General features: G+C 39.7%; 1 protein-coding gene across 1 annotated transcript in view; it reads right to left on the minus strand.

Moving 5' to 3' along the window:
* LOC102307750 (potassium voltage-gated channel subfamily H member 4) overlaps nucleotides 1–22,506 on the minus strand; it is a 43,165-nt gene extending 20,659 nt beyond the window's left edge. Inside the window, exons 1-4 of the mRNA XM_005951474.3 lie at nucleotides 18,342–22,506; nucleotides 8,093–8,326; nucleotides 5,678–5,809; nucleotides 5,069–5,202 (exon numbers count right to left, since the gene is read on the minus strand). Of these exons, the coding sequence (XP_005951536.1) occupies nucleotides 5,069–5,202; nucleotides 5,678–5,809; nucleotides 8,093–8,326; nucleotides 18,342–18,417 (576 nt within the window). The 5' untranslated portion in view covers nucleotides 18,418–22,506. The remainder of the gene's footprint in view (nucleotides 1–5,068; nucleotides 5,203–5,677; nucleotides 5,810–8,092; nucleotides 8,327–18,341) is intronic.
* Nucleotides 22,507–22,607: the final 101 nt, after the last annotated feature.

Genomic DNA, 22,607 nt, shown 5'->3' on the forward strand with positions numbered 1-22,607 from the left:
TAGATAGATAGATAGATAGATAGATAGATAGATAGATAGATAGATAGATAGATAGATAGATAGATAGATAGATAGATAGATAGATAGATAGAACATTTAGCTATTTAGGAAACAGGACTGTAAGAAAATACAGTACAGTGTATTAAATAATCTTCTGTATTGTTTTTTTCATATATTTTTCTCCCATTTTTAAATTTATTTTTCTAACATTTACCATCAGGCAAATGTACGTAAAAAAAATAAGTACGAAAGTACAAAAAGAAAAAAGAAACAAACAAAAAATTTGACAGCACTTGGGTTTTAAAATTAAGCATTGCCAAACACTAAAATAACTGCATGAACAAAACAGAAAGCAGCATCTAGAATATTCCATCCAATCACTTCTTAATTTATTATTTGTTTATTTTGTCATTCAGAGAAGCACATTCACTTATTAAAATGATAGTTAATGTGCAGCAGTGTTATGTAAATGTACAGGCGGGTGCATTAACAGGTCTCTAAAATGAACCCCAGTGCCTACAAAATTGTAGTTATAAAGTCTGTTTGTGAAGCCAGTCAATTAATAAAACTCACATACAAATAAAATATGTGCCAAACTGCAAAACCCAAATAAAATTAACCGAACATGCACTCAATGCTGAGATGAAAAAAGTCTGCTCATGCAAATAAACAAGCAGACACATTTCATCTGGTCTGTTGCATTTCATTATTACTGCTTTGAAAATAATCCCTTTACAAACTGCTTTTTTGCTTTGTTTTTGACACTGGTGATGTCTGAAAGATAAAAGTGAGTGAAAGACTCACGCAGACACCATCCAATGAGCTGTCAAAGAAACACAAAACAAATAAAATGTCGCTTTTATTCTAAACAGCAGATGTTTCTGCTTTGCATCAACACATGCTCGTTGCCTCCGCGTTTATAAGACTGCATCATCACATGTTGGCTCAGAAAGATATGATGCTGCTGGAAATTGCCTTTTTATGCAACTATCAGTCCCTGAGGTCACGAATAAATTAGGCAAGAGCACTGGCTTGTGTGGGCTTTTATTGTGCACTGAAGTCACATTTTAACTCAAAAGTTTAAAAAAAAGAAACTAAAATTCAGCCTCCGTCTTTGGCTTTGCTGTGGATTTTAAACGTGTTGCATTCACTGGTCTGCTGATGTGCTACTTTTCATACACACCTGTCTTCCCTTCGCTGCAATAGGAGTTACATATCAGATCGTGAGCTATCGATTGTTTCTCTGCAACTATTTTGTCCCTAGCGAAGTTGCCCTTGGCTCGGTGTTCATAGGAAAAGAATAATCTAATCTCTCTGGGAATTTGCTCAACACTTTAAAACGATTATTCTGGTAGTAGAGGTGGAGTAGGGGAATAACGGAGGTTTGTAAAAAGTGTGTGCATGTGTGAGAAGGGGAGGACATGAGAGACAGAAATGTGTTGAATTTGTATTAATATCCCTGAGAAATGACTTAAAAATACATCCTCGAGAGCTGGCATAGAATCTGAATGTTGATTTTATGGTCATATGTTGCTCTCTTCCTTTGTTTGGATGTTTTTGTGAAATGTGTGTGCACTTTCAAATGTGTGTGTGATCGGTGCGCGTATGGTGTCAGCACTGGCATCTGTAAGTAGGTGGAAAAGGAGTGCAGCAGGAGGCTTGGCAGATGGAGGGAGGTGTAGCACACCGATTCCAATGAAGGCACCCGCAGGTCAGGTTTGAAAGCAGCAGTCGAGATTTTGATTTTGGAAGTATTAACAAGATGCAGGTCAGCTGCATGCAGCAGAGTATTATCACTTCGTTTTTTCCTATTTTTCTTAAAGCCTGCAGTTTTGGTGCTGTTTCAACTGAGTGTAAACATGCTTGATTTCTCAATTAAATACCAATGTGACCCTTTCAAAGTGCTGGCATTGTCTTATCCACACTCTGATTGGTCATAATTATTTAAAAGTCGACACTACTACCTGCAATGTGAAGTAAATGTCTTGTCTCTTGGGTTCTTAGTAACAGTTTATTTTATTTTCTAATATAAATGAGCTTTCAGTAGTCAGTTATTCTGACTTTTACTGTATCTTCTTATATTTGAGCAGTATATACCTGCAAAATTATGTGCGGTGAAATTAAAAAAGGGCAAGCCTGTGTGAGATTCTCGTTTCTTTTAAAGGTTGGCCGTGTGTCACTGCTGTGGGAGCTTAAAATTCAGTGTCAGGTGAGCGACATAGTGTAAAAATGGCAGAAACCCTTTAAAAATAATGATATTCAGCTGTAAAATTTTACTGGGCCACTCAATTTCTGGACTAAAATTAACAAGTGCTTTGGTTTCAGGCACTTAACAGCTAAATGATCCTGTAAAAACACGCACCACTTTTTATTCAAAAAATGTATTTTGAATGTTTTCTGCCTGAACCAGACGCAGATGTCTCACAGGTTCACTCGAAAAAAACCAAAACCTTTATCCCTGAAAAGTTTTGAATTGCTTTTAGTCCCTTGTGATCAAACACATATTTGAAGGACAGGTTTGAGTGCTGACTCGGTCAGTAACCGAACCTCTGTGGGGAATGAGTGGGATTATCTCAAAATGGTGCTCTGTCAGAAAAACTGCTCCCGTTTGGATCTGAGGGCAAAACAGAAGCTTGTTCTCATGAATATCACAGCATGGAGCGAGGCATGACTTTTTATTCAAGCCTATAAAAGCCTTTTTTATGTAGAAATAATAACCACAGCTAAAGGTCTCTAAAGGCCCTTGAAACACACACATACACGGAAAAAAAAAATAGACAAAATAGTGGTATTCCTATCTACAAAGGGCTGGCAAAACATATGATATCCAAATGATCCAAAATTATCCTAAAACAGAAAACAGGGAATTTATTTAGTTACATTAACATATCAGCCAGGTTGCTCTTCTAATCCATTTACATTCTATTTAAATTTATAGATTACATTAATGGCCTAGTTCCAATTTAAGTGAATGCATGCTGGTGTATAGCAGCCTCCATAGACTTTAAATTAAAAATGGATGTAGGCACTGTGAAATCACCAAAAATTAAGCTAACGAAGCAAACTTAAGCATCCTTTAATCCTTATTTGTTTAGACTGAGAATTGGACAAGTAATATATTTGGGATGTACATGCTAAATGAAAATCAGAGAACATTAATTATTTGTTGTATTTTTATCTTTAAGTTACATATAAAAATTAGAATTCAGCCTCTCACTGTTGTTGACATGGCCTGTTTTGTCATACAGAAAGACAGTGTTTGGCCCACATTTAGTTTACTGGGATCTGGCCAACCAAACTCTGACTGGGGGGATTTTTTTATCCAGCTGAATTAGGCTGTGCCACATTGATTGACAGGTGTCGTGAACAGGCAGCTGAAGCCCACAGCGATCTGCTGGGCCTTACTCTGGATCCTGTTGGAGCATACTGAAGCATTTTTAATGGATTACCTGATAATATTATGGCTTGTTGCCCAACAAATGTGTGCAATACGTAGCCTTCATTTGTGGCTATGTGCAGTGCACCTGTATAGTTTGTGAATGCAGCTTTCTAACCTAGCTTAGCTGGTCAGCTTGGTGAGCACTCACCCACATTAAGGTTTTTCAGTCAAGTGACATTTTGTACGTCACAATCATGGTGACAATGAAAGAATCAAGTGAATAAGGCCTTAGTCACACAGCCCTAGTGACCAGGCAGTCAGCGATCGCCATATTTCTAATGGCTAATGTTGGCAGATAATATTGCTAACTGTATTTTCCTGGAAGTGATGGACTAATCTACAAACTACTGGCAGCTACTGTAGGTGGAGTGTAAGTGTGAAAAGTATGACACAAACTGGAACCAGGAAAATTAAAAGTTGTGGCTTTTGCTAAGCTTATTAGCATCTTAGACATAATAGCTAGCTTGCTGTCTAACCACTAAACTGTTAAAGATTTTCCACCTGCAGAAATTTTTTGACTATTTTTAACTAATTATTTATTTCCAGTAGTGTATATATGTATGAAGCTTATTCTCTGTTGATTACTTAACCTTTATGTAATTGTTATGTAGCTATTTTTCATTTATTTAATGCTTTGGAGAACAGAGATGGTATAGAGTGCCTTTCCTGATGCTGCTTTCAACTGACAGATTACTTCGAATAAAGAAACCAAAGTAAAAAAAAACAACCCAAAAAACAAAACATAAATTCACATAGAATTGTATAATTTTGTCCACTTGATATTATGAGAAATAAAAGGAAGGGGGGAAAAAAATCATGACACTGAAAGTGATTTGTGGCAACATGAAACCTTTGAAAGTGAATTATATCTGGTGACGTGAAGCAAAAATGAGTGGAAGTAACTGCTGGTGATATGAAGAGGATGGGGCGCACAACAAACTTTCAGGTGAGCGACTAAAAAGACTACAGGTGAGAATACAATTGACTGTGCATTGCTAGAACCTGCTAATAAATGAATTAGAGGGTCAGCTACCCAACTTTAGGTAGTTAAATAAATGTGAAAATAACTTTCCCAGGACTCTGTATGATACTTTAGTGTTACACAGAGCAGCCTTATTTGAAGCTGAGAGTAGAGGTTATTTATGAGAACAGGCCTCTGCCATAATAACCTATAACCCAAAGGTTTGGGAGGTGTCGGCATGTTTTTAAAAAAATTATTAGAACGATGCATTCAGCTTAATCTATGAGCAATAGCCCCTCACCAGCAGTGAGAGCCATCTTGCAATCAACCACAGTTGTTGCACTGACCTTGCTCTTTGTCCATTTAAATCCACCAAACAACAGCTTGCATACAAAAAAGTAGGATTAAAACAGCACCAAAAATAACAAAGTCATAAGTTTAATTTTTAACAGAGCTAGGCCACACTCTTGGAATCTGGACCAAGACTTCCCTGATAATGTCCTCTTAAAATCTCATGTTTTAGATGTCAGAATTAATAATTTAAGCTCAGGTGTGAAGGTGCTGCATGTCTAAGCAACTTCTGCTTATCTTTTTAGATGACATGCAGGGAAAAATAGAAAAAAAAAACATCACATCCAGTCAAATATGAGTGATAGAGGTATACTCACTCCACCCAGGTTGACCTCTCCTTTGCCTCCACTGGAGAATTGGCTGGTCAGCTGGTACAGCATGGTGTGTCCACGCTTCCTGGCCTCACTGAAGTGAGAAGTACTCTTCCCCCTGTGCATCTTGTCCTCTGAAACTGTCACACAGATTCAGTTAAGTCGCAAGGCTGTAAACTTTGTTGTGAGATGGCGATATATGAGAAAAAAAAACAGTGCCATCCAACTCAATATCTGAAGTTTTTCTCTGGTGTAGTTACACAACTAAGACACAAAAACACAAGCTCCACTATCCTAAGACTCTTATCCAAATTCATGTTGCCAAAACAAGAGCGTATTTCCCCTGGCATTGGTATTTGTGGCAGACTGTGTTCAGGTTCCACTTGAAGACACATTGCGGCTTGAATCAAACTCCCAATTGGAAACAACTGTCTGAGTTCAATGAACAACTGCCAGCCCAAACAAAACTGCTGTGTAGGATGTGACAGTGATGAACAAGAACACACAGAGAAAATGAAAGCTAGGGGCCCGAGCATGACCCGCTCGTAAATCATGCTCTTAGTAAGCAAATAAAAGCAGTTTTTCCCCCCCCTAAAAACAAACCTTTCAACTTACATTCCTTCTTGCTGTTGAGGCGGCCCTTTTCGTAGGTGTCAGTGATGTCTTTGAATGAGAAGAGAAAGAGAACCATTTCGCCCTTCTCGTTTTTTATGGGCACAATGTCCAACAGACACCAGAAGGCCACACCTGCCACAGAAGCAGAAATGATCATTTAGTAATAGTTTTCCTTTCACCTCATTTGGAGAATGGAGACAAATGCTCATCCTGTGCCATGTAGAGCTTTAAAGAAAAGCTGGTGTAGCATAAAAAGGGATTTGAATAATATGATGGCATATTAATTAAAGAAAAAACCTGTTTGTACCTCCAAATAAACTTTATGAAACAATGTGCCCACTGGAGAAAAGAGATGGAAGAGGTACAACATTTAGTTGGAGAGTTTGTTTGGCTGTTTGTCTTTAATTCCTCTTTCCTGCTTCCTTCTTTGTTCTGCTCCACCCTCTCTCCTTCCTTTACTCTCCAGTATCCTCGGGTCCCTGCTTCCCTTTTATTTATTTCATTTGGGGGGATAGTTGTCCTGTTTATTGAAGTTTTGCTTGTTTAGTTTTCGTTCTCTTTATTGATTTAATGTCATACAGCCTATTGTGTAGCTGACCCAGACTCCTTCCACCTTTTGATGACTTTAATCCAGACCAGATATCAGTTTGAGTCCCATTGGTAAACTGAAAGGTGTTGGCATACTCTTTATATGTTGTATTCCCTGAGATTAGTTGAGTTGTTTTTGCTGGTTGTCTTTACTTTGTGGCATTTGTGTGGTTGGACTCTCTGTGGACTTTCTCTTTGTACTTGTTTTCAGTCTCAGTGAGGCTCACAACTGATTGTTTTCTGTGTATTTGGGGCCTTATTTAGTCACTGTGTCCTTGGTATTTATTTATTTATTTTGGAAAGTGTGCATTCTTCCTGTCTTTCTTTAAAATCTCTTTATGGCTCATCACACTGTGTTTTTTTCTACATTTGTGATCCCTTTGTATCCTTTTGGCTGTTTTGTGGTGATTCTCTGGTTGATTTGAATTTAATTACGCCAAACCTTTGTGGTCTAGAGGTCCTGATTGGCAATCAAATTCACGTGGGGTCTTGTGCACCCCATCGCCTCTGTTAATGTATCTCCCTAATGGCATCAGTTTCTCAAGCCAAGGTTGTGCAATTTCACATCATGTCACCATCGCTGAACTGTGGCTACTTGTCATATCCTTGGCATATGGCATAGCCTTTCTATAAATATGCCCCAAATTAGCTGTGGACAGTGATCTGCAGGATAGAACACAAAGTGAAAGAGAAAGTTAGAGGGTTGGATATAACAAGTAAGAGAGGGAAGGAACAGCACAGATCCAAGACCCCACCAGAAACCAGTATGCTCATTAGCAGACTCTGTAGAAATTGTGCTCTGCCACCAAACAGATGTTTCACATCTTCTTTAGTGTCTCTAGTGTGCTTGTTCGTGTGTCAACACAGACAGGGAGGAAAGAAGGGGGAAGAAAACATTGTAGATGGTGGTGTTTTAGTGCAAGCCTGTCAGTGTAAATACAACAGGCAGCAAGCCATTTGTGAGTGTTTGTGCTTGCAAATTGTACACACTAGAGGAGTTTACGTGTAGTGAATTCCTTCGGTGACAGACTTCTTTATATACTCTACCAGTCGTGAACATTTGCCAAGTGAGATTCTAGCTTTCAAACTGCATTTTCCTTTTTAACTTTCACAGTCTTTGTTCTAGCCTTCTGCTTTTTTGGTGTCTACTTTTTATTAACTGTGGTGAATTAAAAATCAGTTTTAGCAGCAGTGCCTTACTTTTACTTGCTTTACTCTAAAAAAATAAGAAATAAAAAGATTAAAAGCAGTCGTGTTTTTGTTAAAGTCCAGATTTGACAATCCAATTGTATAATAAGCAGTTCACACACCCTGAGGAAGCAGGTTTGAGCCTCTGTCGAATGAGTATAATCCTGCGTGCCAATCAGGGAGGCTTAAACAGTGTTTTATGTTCTCTCCTAATGCATGACATCATATTCTGAGTCAGAAGGATTAGCCAGAAGTTAGAAGGAAGGAGGTAATTCAAGACACTACGTACAGTACCTTATCCTGCATTAGCTGTGGAAATAGGGTACACAACTCCTCTCAGAACCTCTTACTCCGCCTTAATCTTATTGTTTTGTATTAATTATAATGAAAATTGAGGAACACCAACTCTCTAAAAAGCACGTAGGGCACTGCTTAACCGCTCTTTTAAATTCTGCATTCATAATTCAACCAGAACATTCAGCTCTCATCTAAAAATAAATGCACTCTTCAAAATGTTGAAAAAAATGTTTTTTTCATTTTGATCAGGCTGCTGGTTGATCAAAACAAAATAATGTAGTTAATAATATTGGAGCAGCTGGGATCTACTTTATTTCTACAGCTTCTGCAGTATGCACCCACCGTTCTTCTTGTAAAAGTGGACCTCAGCCTGGTACTCTTCTCGGCTCTCCAGAGCCTTCTCCATCTGTTGGGCCACTTGCTCGCTGGTGTCGGAACCGTACAGGAAGCGGCAGCTGCAGTTCTTCTGCATCACCTCAGTTCTTGTAAAGCCCGTCAATTCGCAGAAGCCATCTGAGCAGTACACAATGGGGTACCCACGGTGACCCTGGGCATTACCCAGCAGGAAATTACTGTCTGTGATGTGGAACATGAGAAGGTAAAGATGTGTTAGAAGTATAGAAGCAGAGGTAGATTTTTTTTTACATGCGTTTGTGAAACAGAGAGGTTTTTGATATGAATGTCAGTAACAAGCAAGGTAGAGCTTCATGCATCATGTTTAGCCTGGTGTTTAATACATTATCTCTTCTTCACACAGGGAATCAAAGTCCAGTTAGTTCTTTGAATTTACGTCAAAGCTTTTCAAAGAAAACATGAATCAGAGTTTAGTGTGGATTCATTTTCAGCTGAAATTAATTTCCCCAAACCTTCATCAGGTCATTTTGGATCTTTGATGGTGGTTATTAGGAATGTTGAATGATACTGAAAGAAATTGGCATCATGCACTGCAGACAGTATGACATAAAACAGTCGACTGGGGTTTATGAGCACCACAAAGGTTAGTGACCGATTTTCCCACTGGGCTTTAGGCTTACTGCTAATTTGAGGATATGAACCGAGAAGAGTCTTGACTCTTCAATTTAAAAATCGAGTGGATAATAGAGAGATGGAGGAAAATGGAAATGTGCCAGTGGAATATAAACATAAATATGAAGTATGACTGGAGAAAGAAAGCAAATGCTTTAAGAATGACCAGTATAAAGCCACACTCAATTTCACCTTTTCAATTTCATCTCATAAGGTGCCAGAGTGAGTGACTCAGTTTAATTTGACTGAACAGGTTCATTTACCTGTTTGTTCTATGTTTGACTGATGTGATGCCACATTTATGGAGCTGCAGATTAGAAAATACAGTGTACTTCAGTGAAAGCTGCAGAACATCTAAGCATGCAAATGTGACATTGACGTGGTGGAATATTTGCTTTAGTTTACATGTGGATGGTATGATGTGGTTATTGCCTCTGCACTTGTTTAATTCTGCAACAAAACAGCTTTGCTTTGGTTCCATTTCAGCACCACGGACAGCTCTTGTTTAGTTATTTCTGCAGGACATAAAGCCACAAAGCACGTTCGTCGGTCTGAGATCTTATCCCAGTAACTCAAGGCTGTGGTATTCAAAGGCTCTACATTTCTTCTGCATATCTACATATGTTAATCTTGATGACAGGATAGAGTTTGATGTCACATGTTCCCTCGCTTGCTACAAGCATGTGACCTTGCTGCAGTGAGGTTCCTTTGTATGGCAAACATTTTGGTTATGTGTATACCAGAATGACTTAGGTTTTTTTTAGTGTGTTGCATTACAGTGCTCTTCTCACATTTTCTAAATGCAATACATAGAAGCATACACATTGTTGCGATGATAAAAAAGTAACCATATTATATAATGTTTATTTAATCTGGATAATGCTGGGTATTTTCAGTCACTGAGCTGATATTACCACTTTGTTTTCCTGATTCATTTCCTCTCTAGGACACACAGTCAAACCCATATTTCAGTCTCTTTTCACAACTTTGCAACAAAGAAGAGAAAACAATCATCAGTCTCCAGTTTTTGTGTCCTTACAAATGCTCAGCGAGTGTCAAACAACCACCAGCTTACACTAGATTTGTGACTCCTCACCTACAGGCTTCCAGGCAGAATGTGGTGAGTGAAACATAGTCTGGTAGAAAATGACTTCTGCAGACAAAATAAACAGCCTGAAGCTAGAAACATTAACAGATACTGTAGCTGAACCTGTCAGCACAAAAAGTATGGCTTTACTACTTTAGATTGCATTATGTTGTTCATAAGCAGTAGATACAGCGTGGATCTCATAGAATAGATGCTTCAGATGTTAGAAAACACACTACTTTGACTTTAAGGGTATGTAAAAATATTTGTGGTTTGAAATCTGCTTTACTGAAAAGGTCATTCATCTTTATACTGAATTTGCTGTAATAATCCAGGAAGTATTTATGCATATTTGCTCATTATTTCTTTGAACAAGTTACTATTGAGGCCTCAGCAAAGTAACTGACTTGTCTCTGCTGTCAAATTGAAAACATCAGACTGCAGATTTTGTGCCCAGAGAGTAAGAGGCAGCACACAGACAGACAGACCGATAGACTGCTCTGTATGCTCACGATTCCACAGAGAGAAAGTCTAAGAAGGAGTATTAAACAGCTGCTGCTGCACTTTCCACAATCTAGCACTTTAATTGGCCGGGCTGAACAGAAAGCAGTCCACAGGGGATGTCTTTTCTGAGCGGTGACAACCTTTCTTGGGTGTGCAGCGAGCAGCAACTAAACTGTCACTGTGGAATTATAGAAGGAGACAGGCATTAGTCTGATCCATCAGCAGGCAGAGGAAGTTTTATGCCAGTCTATGCTATGGCTTGATGGTGTTCAGCAAGGAGAAATTGTACTATTTCTGTTCCATATTCTGCTGCAGATCTTTGTGAACAAAGATTCACACCCGTTAATTTTTTATGATGCTGTATATTCAGTTTTTTTTTCTGCAGGTAAAGTCACAACTCTGAATAGAAAGCGTCCTAAAAAACTCAGCGCCCCCCCCCCCCCCCCCCCCCCCTTCACCCGAGAAACAATGGCGGAACAAGATGTGATTGCCTATCCAGCTGGAAAAAAAGAAACATGGCCTGTTTTTCATGTTCTATAAATTCCTAACACTCTAACTCAGTGAGCCAGCAAGTGTCAGAGAGCAACCGCATTCATCTCTGGTTTATGTAATGTTTACCTAAGAATAGGTACATCTCTACTCAGCATCCCTAAATCGGTCCTCTAAATAGGTCAAGGGCAGGGGTAGTCATTAATCACTTTATAAGGAAACATTAGAACCAACGGGCCATGAAGGGAAAAACTTTTATGCTGTGTTTGGAGGTATGCAAAGTTTCAGGGATGGGCAAATGGAAAGGTTTTCTTAAAGTGCACTAAAACTTTTAAATGAGTTAGCATTTTATTTCAAGTTCCACTCTTTCAGTCATCATGTAGGTTTTTGTATTCATTCACTAATTGATGATTAAGTCAAGCAATTGTTGTTGCTGGTGGTGTGAGATAAGGGGTGTTGAACCTGTGGCTTTTGCCCATCTCTACTGACTCCCTGTGAACCTCAGTTAAGGTGGTATGCAGTGATATAGAACAAAAAAAAAATACAGTATCTAGTTATGGATTTCAAAATTTTTAAAAATTAAAAACACAGAAGAAAATGGAGAATTTAACAGCGTGTGGACAGATTTGTTTGCTTTCACCACCAACGCTGCTGGCTTCCTGGTATGTTTGATCTGCTGCTGGACTTTTGTCAAAATCAAATTGAAACTTTCCTATTTTTTGTTTACTTTTACTGTATAAAGCTAATAGGCTGCTAATTATTTTATTTTATTATCAAAGTAGGCTCTGAGAGGTGCAGAGCTTCAAAGCTGCTTTGCTAAGTAGTTGTATACTATACATGCTATTGGATAGTTTTTCCTCCACTTCATTATTGTCCAGTTTTGTTTGTAATTTAAAAAAAATAGTTATTTCACAAATGCAAAAAACAAACAAAACAAAATAAAAATATGGCGTTCTTGTCATTTAAAATGTCAAATAATCATAAATAACCCACTGCAGAGTAGTCATGTGGTAAAAGGTTTTAAATATTTACAGCTGTCAAAGATGTTTTAAATGATTTTTAAATGAGGTGCTGTCACCTTCATTAAGAAAATATATGCTTTATTTATCCTAAATTTGGGAAATTATTTTGTTACTGCAGGTGAAAAAGACTAACTTGCTGAATAACATGTGCAAGTCTCATAAACTTTTATTTCCCACAGAGATTATTTTATGCAAATTAATCCAAAGTCCTACTGGCTTTTGGTCAACGATAACCATTTTATTTCCTGAATAAAGACCTTTCACCTTATTTATTTCAGTTCTACAGTCGCATATTTATTTCTTCATTAATAAGTTAAGCTATACAGCAACCACATGAACCGCACTGTAAACAGTTTTGTCTGTGCATGCGTTTGTGTGCATATGTGTGTGTGGCTGTGACAATGTCTCAATTCTTAGTCTGTAATCCTCTGAGGGATATTGCTTCCAGTAGCCGCTCAGCTGCTCCGGCTTCCTTAATTACACATCTGTGCTGACTCGCTACAACTGTAATCTGACATGATGACACTACATGCTACTGCTAACATCAAGCAGCCGGCCTCGTGTCCATATAAGAGTTCTTCTGTGCATAAAAGACTGATGAAACCCAAGAGGCCTGGCCACTTCCTCAGAAGCTAATTACCACTCAGTAGCATGTAATTACTTATTGGGGCAGATGGGTGAGAGCACAAGAAGGAGTGGGCTTGCAGGGGGAAAGGGTCACTGGTTTGACAAAGAGGCACGTGGGAAAATCAGTCACTTTGATGTCAACGATTAATAAAGATGTTTGAATTAAACGCAAAGACAGAAAAAAAGTATCTGTGCAGTCGTGATCTAACTCCCGTTAAAGGTAAAAAGACTGCAGCTCCGTAGCGCCTTTATATCAAGAACAGTGCAAAGTGCTTTACAAAGCCTCACACCCACTCACACCTAAATTCACACACCGATGGAGGCGGAGCTGCAATGTAAGGTGCAGACCTGCACATTAGAAGCAGATTTATTTCGGTGTCTTGCTTGAAAACACCGACATGCATGGAGTAAGCCACCTGGGGACTCAACCACCAACCTGAACAATTACAGCAGAGCCTATTCCAAATGTACAGATCAAACTTTGCCACCTGTTACCACTGACTTTTAAAAAAACAAAACAAAAAGAGCAACAAAGGATACAACCACAAAAGAGTCTCAGCTATTATCTGGCTTCTATTTGGTGTTGGTTTCTGCAGCTGCCTACTAAGACCCGCTCATCAGCTGGGTAACAATGAGCTCCGTGAGCGTCAGCCTGACATTCTTTCCTGGCTCCTCTTTGGTTCTTTAGCTGCCTTTTATTAGAAAAGTGTTTAGGGGGAAAATAAACCCACTTCTTATCTTTGCCGGCAGCTGCCCCGTGGTTACGCTGCCCTGCAGGGTGAGCACTGCTGTCAGTGTAAAAATGCTGCTGGGGAGGTCGTGTACAAGAGCTCAGGGAGGTGGAGTTGGGTATAAAGGATGGGCATCTATACTGTAACACACACAGGCAGAGCACAGTGCCACCAGTATAATGGAAACTCTGGTTTTTAGGCAGTGTTGACGATGAGCATCCAGACTGCTGACGTGCAAAACAAATCTACAGCCAGAACTGCAATTGTAACTTCACCCTGACCTTTGATCCTTTATAACTGCCCTTCAGAAATAATAATAATAAAAAAAGAAAGACTATTCAAACCAACAAATAGATTTTTTTTTTTTTGAAAGAGCGTGATGTGGTTTTGTTGCCTTGAGCACAGGCACTCAGATACACACAGGGAGACATCTCCTTTTGGGAAACATGGACGCTGACATTGCTGTGAGCCAAATACTGTGCTGTGTGTGTCAAAGGTTATCCGACCTAACCTGCCCTGACATTTTGCTTACCGCAGGGCTGTTCAGCTGGGTAATTGTCTCAGACCAGGAACCGTTAAATTATAAGCAACTTAAAATTGCTTTCGCTTTAATAACTGTTATTCTTAAGGTCAAGCACAGCCGCATCAATATTTATGAGGATAAACACGCAAAAAAAACTCTCGGTGGAGAAATTACCCTGAAACACCCGGAAAATGCTCAACGTGAAGCTGCACAATAGATAATGACTGTAAGATTTGGGGCTTTTAAGATAATGTATTATTTGGTCCGTCAGAGCAAACAGATGCACAAAAGCACAACGTAGCCTTGTTTTGCATAGTGGAAATAATTACATGGACATGCAGGAATGTAATGATGAAATAACTGTCTCAGATGCTGCTCTTATTATATATGGCAGTCAAGGCAGGGGCTTAGTTGGAGTGGCACATTAAATAAAATTTTTGGACAATGTTTGACTGCGAGGCTGCTCACTCAGCAGGGGAGCTTCTTTTGGTTCTGCTGATCTAAATACATTCTTTACTCAGACTGATGGACTTAGCCATTTTTGCTGTAAGAAACTTTTACCTCGTCATCAGTTTATGTTTTAAACTGCATTGCATATTGCTTGTAAAAATATTAGATTTGAGAAGAAACTGGTGTTCAGTGTACAATGATGTGATACTATTAACTTATTTAACATAATAGAAATTGTAAAAGTAAAAGACTGCACAGGTTTCATATAGAAATCTACAAATAATTTTCCTTGTGTAAATAATGCATAAATAACACATAATACAATCAGTCACATCATTAAGCACAACTGTTCAACTGCTTGTTAGGGCAAATATCTAGCCAGCCAATTCATTAGCAGCAACTCAAAGCATTTTGTGCAGACATGTTCAAGACAACCTGCTGAAGGTTAAACTGAGCATCAGAATAGGGATTAATAAAGGGGATTTTGAATGTGACATGGTGCTGGTGAAAGACGGGCTGATTTGAATTGTTCAGAAATTCATCTCTACAGTTTTACAGATAATGGTGGGAAAAAGAGAAAGTATCCATTGTGCAGTAGTTCTCTAAAGGAAATGAGAAGAATGGCCAGAGTGGTTTGAGCTGATAGGAAGGCAACAGAAACTTAAATACCACTCGCTGTAACCAGGGTATGCAGAAGAGCATCTCTAAATGAACCTCGAAGCAGATGAGCTGTAGCAGCAGAAGACCACACCTGTAGCCACCTCTGTCAGCTAAAAACAGGAAACTAAGGCTGCACTTCACACAGGGTCACAAAAACTGGATCATAAGACTGGAAAAACACTGCCTGGTCTGATGAGTGCTGATTCTGCTGGAGCATTCAGATGGTAGGGTCAGACTTTGACATAAACGACATGAAAATATGGATTCATCCTGCCTTGTATCAAAGTTTCAGGCTGGCAGTGGTGATGTAATGGTGTGGGGAATATTTTCTTGGCATAGTTTGGTCCCTTAATACTACCTGAGCATAATTTGAACTCCACAGTCTACCTGATTATTGATGCTGACCATGTCTATTTCTTTATGACCACAGCGTACCCATTTTCTGACTTTCTTCTTCCAGAGGATAACGCACCATCTCACAACTCTCTAATTGGTTCTTGAACATGACGATGAGTTCACTGTACTCAGAGGGTCTCCACAGTCATCAGATCGCAGTCAAATGAGCACCTTTGGGATGCCGTAGAACGTCAGATTCTCATCATGGATGTGCAGCTGCCACATCAATATGGACCAAAATATTCAAACAAGGTTTCCAGCAGCAGGGAGTCCAACCTGGAACTAGCAACGTGTACCTATTGAAGTGGCTGATGAGCTAATATAAACTGTAATTGGTGAGTCAAGCCAAGGGTTATGTTTTCATGAAGAGTATTTTTTTTTGTGATCTAATTGAACTTCTTTGACTTTATTTTCAATATTGTACAGTTAGTAAATGATGTAGCAGGTTTAATTGATGGTCTGTTGTCTTTGTGTAACTGCACATTTAGTGATGATGTGTTGGCTGATTTAAACTGAGACCTGCTACTTTTTACATGTTTCCTGCGCATGAAGATTCATTTTCAAATTTAACTGAATCTTGAGTTTGACTTGACTTAATTTTTTTAATCAATACAATTAATTTGCAGTAATTTAACATTAAAATAAGTCTTGTAAAAATAATTAAGAATCTTCTCCAGGCATATTTTAGGACTCCTAATACTGATTTTCCAGCAAAGCGAACTGGAGTATCACAAATCAGACTATTTTTTTCTTCCATCCTGAAAATATGAATGCAGGTTCCCTGTGTCTAAATTCTATCCAGTGAAGCTCAAACATCCAAGTGAAACCCACAAAAACAAACACTCTAATGAATGCTGCATGCACCAGACCGACGGCAGTTGGGGGCGACACAGAAGAGAGACTGCAGGTGCACGACCCACAATGCCACTTGTTTTAAGATGCTCTTTTCTGGAACAAGAGACCAGCTGCTTACAAGTCCTTAATTAGAAAGCAAGTTCAAGTGTTTTCTCTTTAGTCGACCATCTTTTTCTCCGAGTCCAAAGTGTTCGAGCATCATCCATGTCAAGTGGCAGGACCCTGTCACCCGGGCAACAGGAAGGAAGCTATTTTGAGCAGTGGGCACTCTGCCACTCCTGTAGGAGCCACAGCCTTATGGCAGGGATGAGAATGAGTTGGGGAAAAAAATTTTTAGATGCACGTCTCGCTAATGGCTACATGTTTTTATTGATTTATCTTTTATTCTGAATGAACGTTACACACTCAAAACCGGCACTACGGTATATATAAACAAATGACAAATTAAAGGAAAACCTGAACACTTAACTAACAGCAAGGGCATCTGGTGGGTTAGTTAACCCATGGGAGGTATCCTCTTGTGTGGTTTGGGTTCACTTAGAGGAAGGGTGATCATAAATAAGGCCTGGGGATTAGATTCAGCCCAACACAGACTTCATTCTGGTTCACTGAACGGCTTTGGAAAATGTGAAGTGCATAAAGTTTGGACTTTTAACCATATTTTCATACGTTTCACAGCTCTGGCTACTGATAAAGTCCTTTCCTATGGCTATTCATACTATTTTAAAGTAAATTAGAGACGTGCTGTGGAAATTGCACTTCTTTTTCTTATTTTTATACATCTCAGGGATTAAAGTTGTAGCTAAACTTCTTCACGCTCACAGAAAGGGAAGTTTCACTGATCCAGCCCACTTAAGATCAAAATGAGCTGTATGTGGCTGCTGACTTAGAAAGAAGTGTCAAATCAATACAAAGTTGTTGTACTCTCAGCAAGTAAGGAAATATCTATTAAATGAGAAAAATCTATAGGGCGACTGTAAGACTTGTAGAATTAAAGCTAATGAACAATGAGGTTGATCTGAGGGCACTCAGTGGTTCACCATCCTACTAAGACAATATTTCTCCTTTAATTTGTCACCTGTTTACTGTCATTTGTATTTTATTCTGAAGTTTTAGAAGTGGGCTCAGCTCCAGATCTAATGGCTGTACGACCAAAATACAACAAGTAAATGTGGAAGAGTCCTATGACACCCTGAAGCACCCTAAAGAGCACTGAATGTTTCTCAACATTACTGTCAACATTGAAATGTTTAGCTCAAGGGCACACAGGGGCCTGTCTGACCTCCTGGCCCTCCAGCTGAACTGTGCAATAGTCACATCATCTCTAGACTGAGTGCGAATCCTCTCGGCTCACAAAACTCCACTTTTGTATTTTCAGCTCCTTTAGTGCCCAGATACAAGAACAATTCGCGACGAGGTGAGTGCAAGTGTGCTTTAAGAAATTGAGAGATATCTCATTAGAATACCCGGCTCGCAAATTGAAGCTATAATTGCATACCCTGCACATCACTTACACGGTAATGTCTCCCATTTCACTGTGTTTATATTTCCCCAAGTGGAACGGAGACCGAGCTCTAAGAATCACAGCGAGCCATCCGTTCAATCTGGCTGCTGAAACCAGGCGAGGGAGGACAGGCTGAATCGACAAACAAACAAAACACAGACGTCCCCGTGGCATTTATTTACAACGAGCCGCAACCTCCCCTGAGAGGGGCACAAGGTGCAAAACAAGAGGCACGAGCTAAGCAAAAATGGCAGTGCTGCCTAATGGCTGCTCGGCTACTGTGAGGCTAAATGTGTGAAACAAATGTGAGATGTTGAGTGCAAGAAAACTTTTTCTTTTTTTTTTTTATTCAAGTGGAACCAGCAGCAGATGCTATTTTAGTCAGGACATTTGTACTGATTGTGATGACCTGAGAAGAGCTGAATCCAAGTTCTGCCCAAGTTTAAAGCAGAGGACAAATTTTAATTCAGGCAGTGGGGTCTCTCACAGTGAAAACACAGCACAGGAGTCTGTATTTGATTTGATGCAAGCCACAAAACTTCCATTACTTTAGTTTATTAGCTGTATTTTAAAAACTGACAAGAAAAGAGGAGACAAATGACCACACAACAGATTTAAATGAGGCAAAGTCCAAGTCAGCAACCTAAACCACCAGGTTTTTTTTTTTTTCACTGAGTGAGGATTTATCAGAGAAGCTCAGCCTCACAGGACACTTACGTGTGCCATCGAAGCGTGTGGCGATGGTGTCTAGAAAGGTGTTCTGTGGGGCCAGGAGGCCCTTCATCACCGGCATCTTGACCCCGATTTAGGAAGGTCACCTGCTAGCTTGAGGTCACACCATCCCAAAGGCACAGCAGGTAGCTTCCAGGGAGTCTCAGCAGGTGCGTGAGACTTTGAGGGTGACTCTCTGGCACCAGCCGCAGGGATGCACATTTACAGTAAATGCTGCCACCCTTCCCCGAGCGATGCCTTCTCAGTAAATCAACAGCGTGGCTTTGGGAGGACTAAAATAGCTCACTCCAACAATGCAGAGGTTTGGGTGCAGTCTCGAAAAGGAGAAATTAAGAGTCACGGTCACGAGCAGCTGAAGAAGGGATCAAGTGCAACTGACTCTGAGATCCAAAGAGCTTCAAAACAGTGAGCCCAGCTGTTGCTTGTCTGCACCTTTCAGTCGGAGCGCCGATCCCGGCAGCAGTGTGGAGGAAGTTATCCTCCAAGTGCGCTGCGCTTTCCATTTAAAAGAGGACCGCAAATCTGTGCGACGAAAAATAACAGCATGTGTCTACACCTCTTTTCAGTGATGCTCAGTGATGTGTCAGGATGCTGTGGGGGAGTAGTTGCATCTTCTTGAGCGTTCTCCCCTCCTCGCTACTCTCCCTCTCCCTCACTCCTGCTCCCATCCGCGCCGGTGATATATCAGCCAATGAGATACAGGCATCCTCTGTAGGGACCTGTTTTCATCTGTGGTGTGGGTATAGAGAGAGAGAGGGGGAGAAAGAGAGTAAGGGAAGAAAGGGAGAGGTAGAGGAAAGAGGGAGGGGTGAGGCTTTGGGAGCATCTGACAGCACCATCACACCCAGCAGTGGTACTATCAGCACATGGCTTTTGTGGGCATGTCTGCAAAGCAAGGAAAGATGGATTACCTGCACATCGGTTAACGAAGCCTTTTGTATTCTGTTGGACTGTGTGCTGTATTGTCAAAGGAGCCTGGCTAAAGGGAGACTGTCAAAGTCCTCTAATTTATTTATTTTATCCAAGTTGCAGAGTAAAGGAGGCACAGCTTCAAAACACCGTTCCTAGAGGGGTTTTTTTTTGTTGTTAATTTCCATCTTGACTATTAAAAATGAGGCTGGTTGCCTTTGCCCTGTCACCCCCTGTGGAGTATCCATGAGCGAGTTAAGACTCTGGGATAAAAGCCGCTAAGAGCGGATTAAAAGGATAAGCCTGGAGATGTTTTTCGTGACAACGCGATGCCAAAACCCCCAAACCTAACTCACTTTGACCCAAGAAAGCAATACGGCTTAGCCAACGAGGGGAAATACCTCTAGACAGTGAACTTTCTCATCGGGAAGATAAATCATCTCCCCTCCGTGTTCGAAGAATCCTGTCAAAATCAATCTCATTAAAATTGTAGTAATCGGGGAAAGACGATCCATTGCTATTAATTAATGTGATCAATATTAAATGTTGAACCTGAAACCTAATATTAGGGGTTATTTGGGGGGTCATGCGGCTAATATTATAAGCCTGTATTATTGTATTTTGATCGGTATGTTATTAATTTAGAAGGAGGTTTTCAGCATTTTTACTTAACTAGCACATTCATCAGTACATTTTAAATCACTGGTATATGTATGAGGTGCTGAATGAAAACCTACAGTTGCTTTGTTTTGTCAAGAAGTAAGAGAAAGACCTAGAATAAATCCTACAATCCTCCATATTCCAATTAGAAGTCAATAGGCCTCAAGAATGTTTTATTATGGCTGTTTTGTGACTCAAAAGACGTACAACACACACGATAATACCCACTAATATAGCAAAATAAGATAAAAAGAATGAGATCTTCCCTACATATTTTCTGTTCCATCCATCAAATGTGTCTCTATGCAGATTGGGAGTCAAGTAAACAAAAATGATGAGGAAAGAAATATAATAGAAATTTCTTGTGGGGGTTGGTAATCTTGGAAAGATTTAGCAGATTCAGCAGCAGTGTGGGTGTTTCCTCTCACCAGAAATTGCATTTTTAATCTTCTCAGTGAAAAAAAAAAGTACATTTGTTTTTATCTTGACTAACATTTCTGAAAGCAGCTGCAGACTTCTGAGAATAGCCACCTCAGAGAAGAGATGAAAGCTGTTACGTCCACCGAAGGTGGGTATTTTAGGGGATAATTAAACAAAACCACAAACACATTAAATGTTAATTGCTGGGAGCAGAGGTGAGCTGGATTTGGAGGAGAAACAAAACAGGTGGAGAAAAAAAAAAGACAGTGAAAGTAAAAGAGAAGCTTGGAGGCTTTTAAGAGAGGATTGTTTCCTCTCTCGGATCCTATTCAAGCCTTGGCAGCCATTCACTGTTTTCTATTTTTAATGACATCTCATTGTCCCTTCTTCTTGTAGTTCATCCGTCGCTGCTTGTCACTAATAAAGAGGCTAATACATTAAACATGCTCACGATCATCTCCTCGGTCTAATGTGACAGAGTGACGCACACAGGGTCAGGTGAAATATTATCCCCAACTACATTTCCCATAGTTCTCAGGGAACTGCTGGCGTGCTTGTAGAATTCACTTTGGCCCCTTAATTATGCACATAATAACATCTGAAAATCAATTCCTTGAATATTCTGCTGATTGAACTGACTGTAATTTACTAAACTTGAATGAAAATCCACAACCCTAATCCTGATTTAAATTGTATGCCAGATAAACTCAGCAGCCAGGCCGATTCACACATCCCGCAGCATCCCTTCTCTCACTTCAACACACTTCCCCCCTGCATCCCATTGAGAAGTCAAGCCTGCCTTTCTCAAATCTGTCTGTTTACAATGAATTAACTTGTGAGAGAACAGATGTGTGATCGCGGGCTCTGAGCGTTTGTGTGTCTGTAAATCCTCTGGGCGTATGAGGACGGCAGGCAGAGGAAGACACAAGCCATCTAACTAAACAACCAAGAAGAGATAGAAGGCAATCTGGAATGAATAAACAGCAAAGGGAAGAATGAAAGTACCTGCCAAGAAATACATTTTAATGTGAAACCACCCCAATAATGCTGTTCATATACACAACTGTGAAATACAAACAAACTAACCCTTTTTTTTTTTTTAGGTGGATACTTAAGAAAAAGGCCTGAAATCAAACTAGTGCCATATTGTTTTAAGTTCTTCCATGCAGTGCTGTTTGCCAGCTTTCTTAAGCCAAAATGTAACACTTGTATATACAGTTGAGGCATTATGAAGCCAAAATAAAGCGAGAACGATGTCAAATCTCTGCTGAAATGGGGCGTTTCTAAAAATATTAGCCCACTTTGTGAACGAATCGACCTGCAGGAGAGAAGCAGTCGGCTCAGACCGGGGTTTATTCAGACTCAGACTTTCTTTGAGGCTAAAGATGGCAACAGGAAAATCTCACAGAATCAAATAAGGATGTGAGGATTAGTCTAGTCAACATACATATAAATATGCGCTTTCTCCGTCTTCTTTGTCTGCTCCCCTTTTTTCCAAAACCTTGATTATTTATAAGAAGATGATATTAATTCAGATGTGAGCCCTCACAGTCAGAGCTATCAACAAGAATTCACTGCTTCAGTCAAGGCTGACAAGCAGTTAAATGCTGGACCTGTGGGAGATAGCATTATGCTGCATGTCTTAAATATTAGACTAGCTCCCTCTGGTGGTAACAACAAAGTCCTGACACTCCTATTGCACTATTGTTTATGATGTAACTGAAGAAATAAGCTGTACAGGTGGTGAACAATGTGAGCAGGCAGATACTGAAGGCTATCTTGATTTCATAAGCATCATCAGTTACAGTCTAGAGGCCAAGGATGCTTACCAGTAATCAGCTCTTCTGGTCTGATGGATCCACTTGACTCTAAGATGAAACTAGAAGCTGGCCAAATCTGCACAATCTGAAAGAGAACCACCTAAAAAACACGACTTCCACCAACAACCATATGATGTCAGATAATTAACTAAGCTAAAAATAGCATAATTACCTTCACCAGGACATGCTGTGACTGCTGTCTAACAATACTAAAGGGACCAAAAACACAAAATTCAGCCACATAACAGTAGCGTACTAGATTTAAATCTTGCCAAATGCTGCTTTAGTCATCACAGGTAATTTCACAAAACGGGATCATTAGATGGTGCAACATTTAGTAACAGATGGTATAAAATGAAAGCTTAAGCAACTCCATTAAAAAATGCAAGATATTAACAGCATGGTCTTTTGCTTTTCCTTTAACTGCCCAGAAAAAAAAAAA

This window comes from Haplochromis burtoni, unplaced genomic scaffold (assembly GCF_018398535.1).
Source record: "Haplochromis burtoni strain Fernald_Lab_line unplaced genomic scaffold, NCSU_Asbu1 Contig_1026, whole genome shotgun sequence".
Lineage (NCBI taxonomy): Eukaryota > Metazoa > Chordata > Actinopteri > Cichliformes > Cichlidae > Haplochromis > Haplochromis burtoni.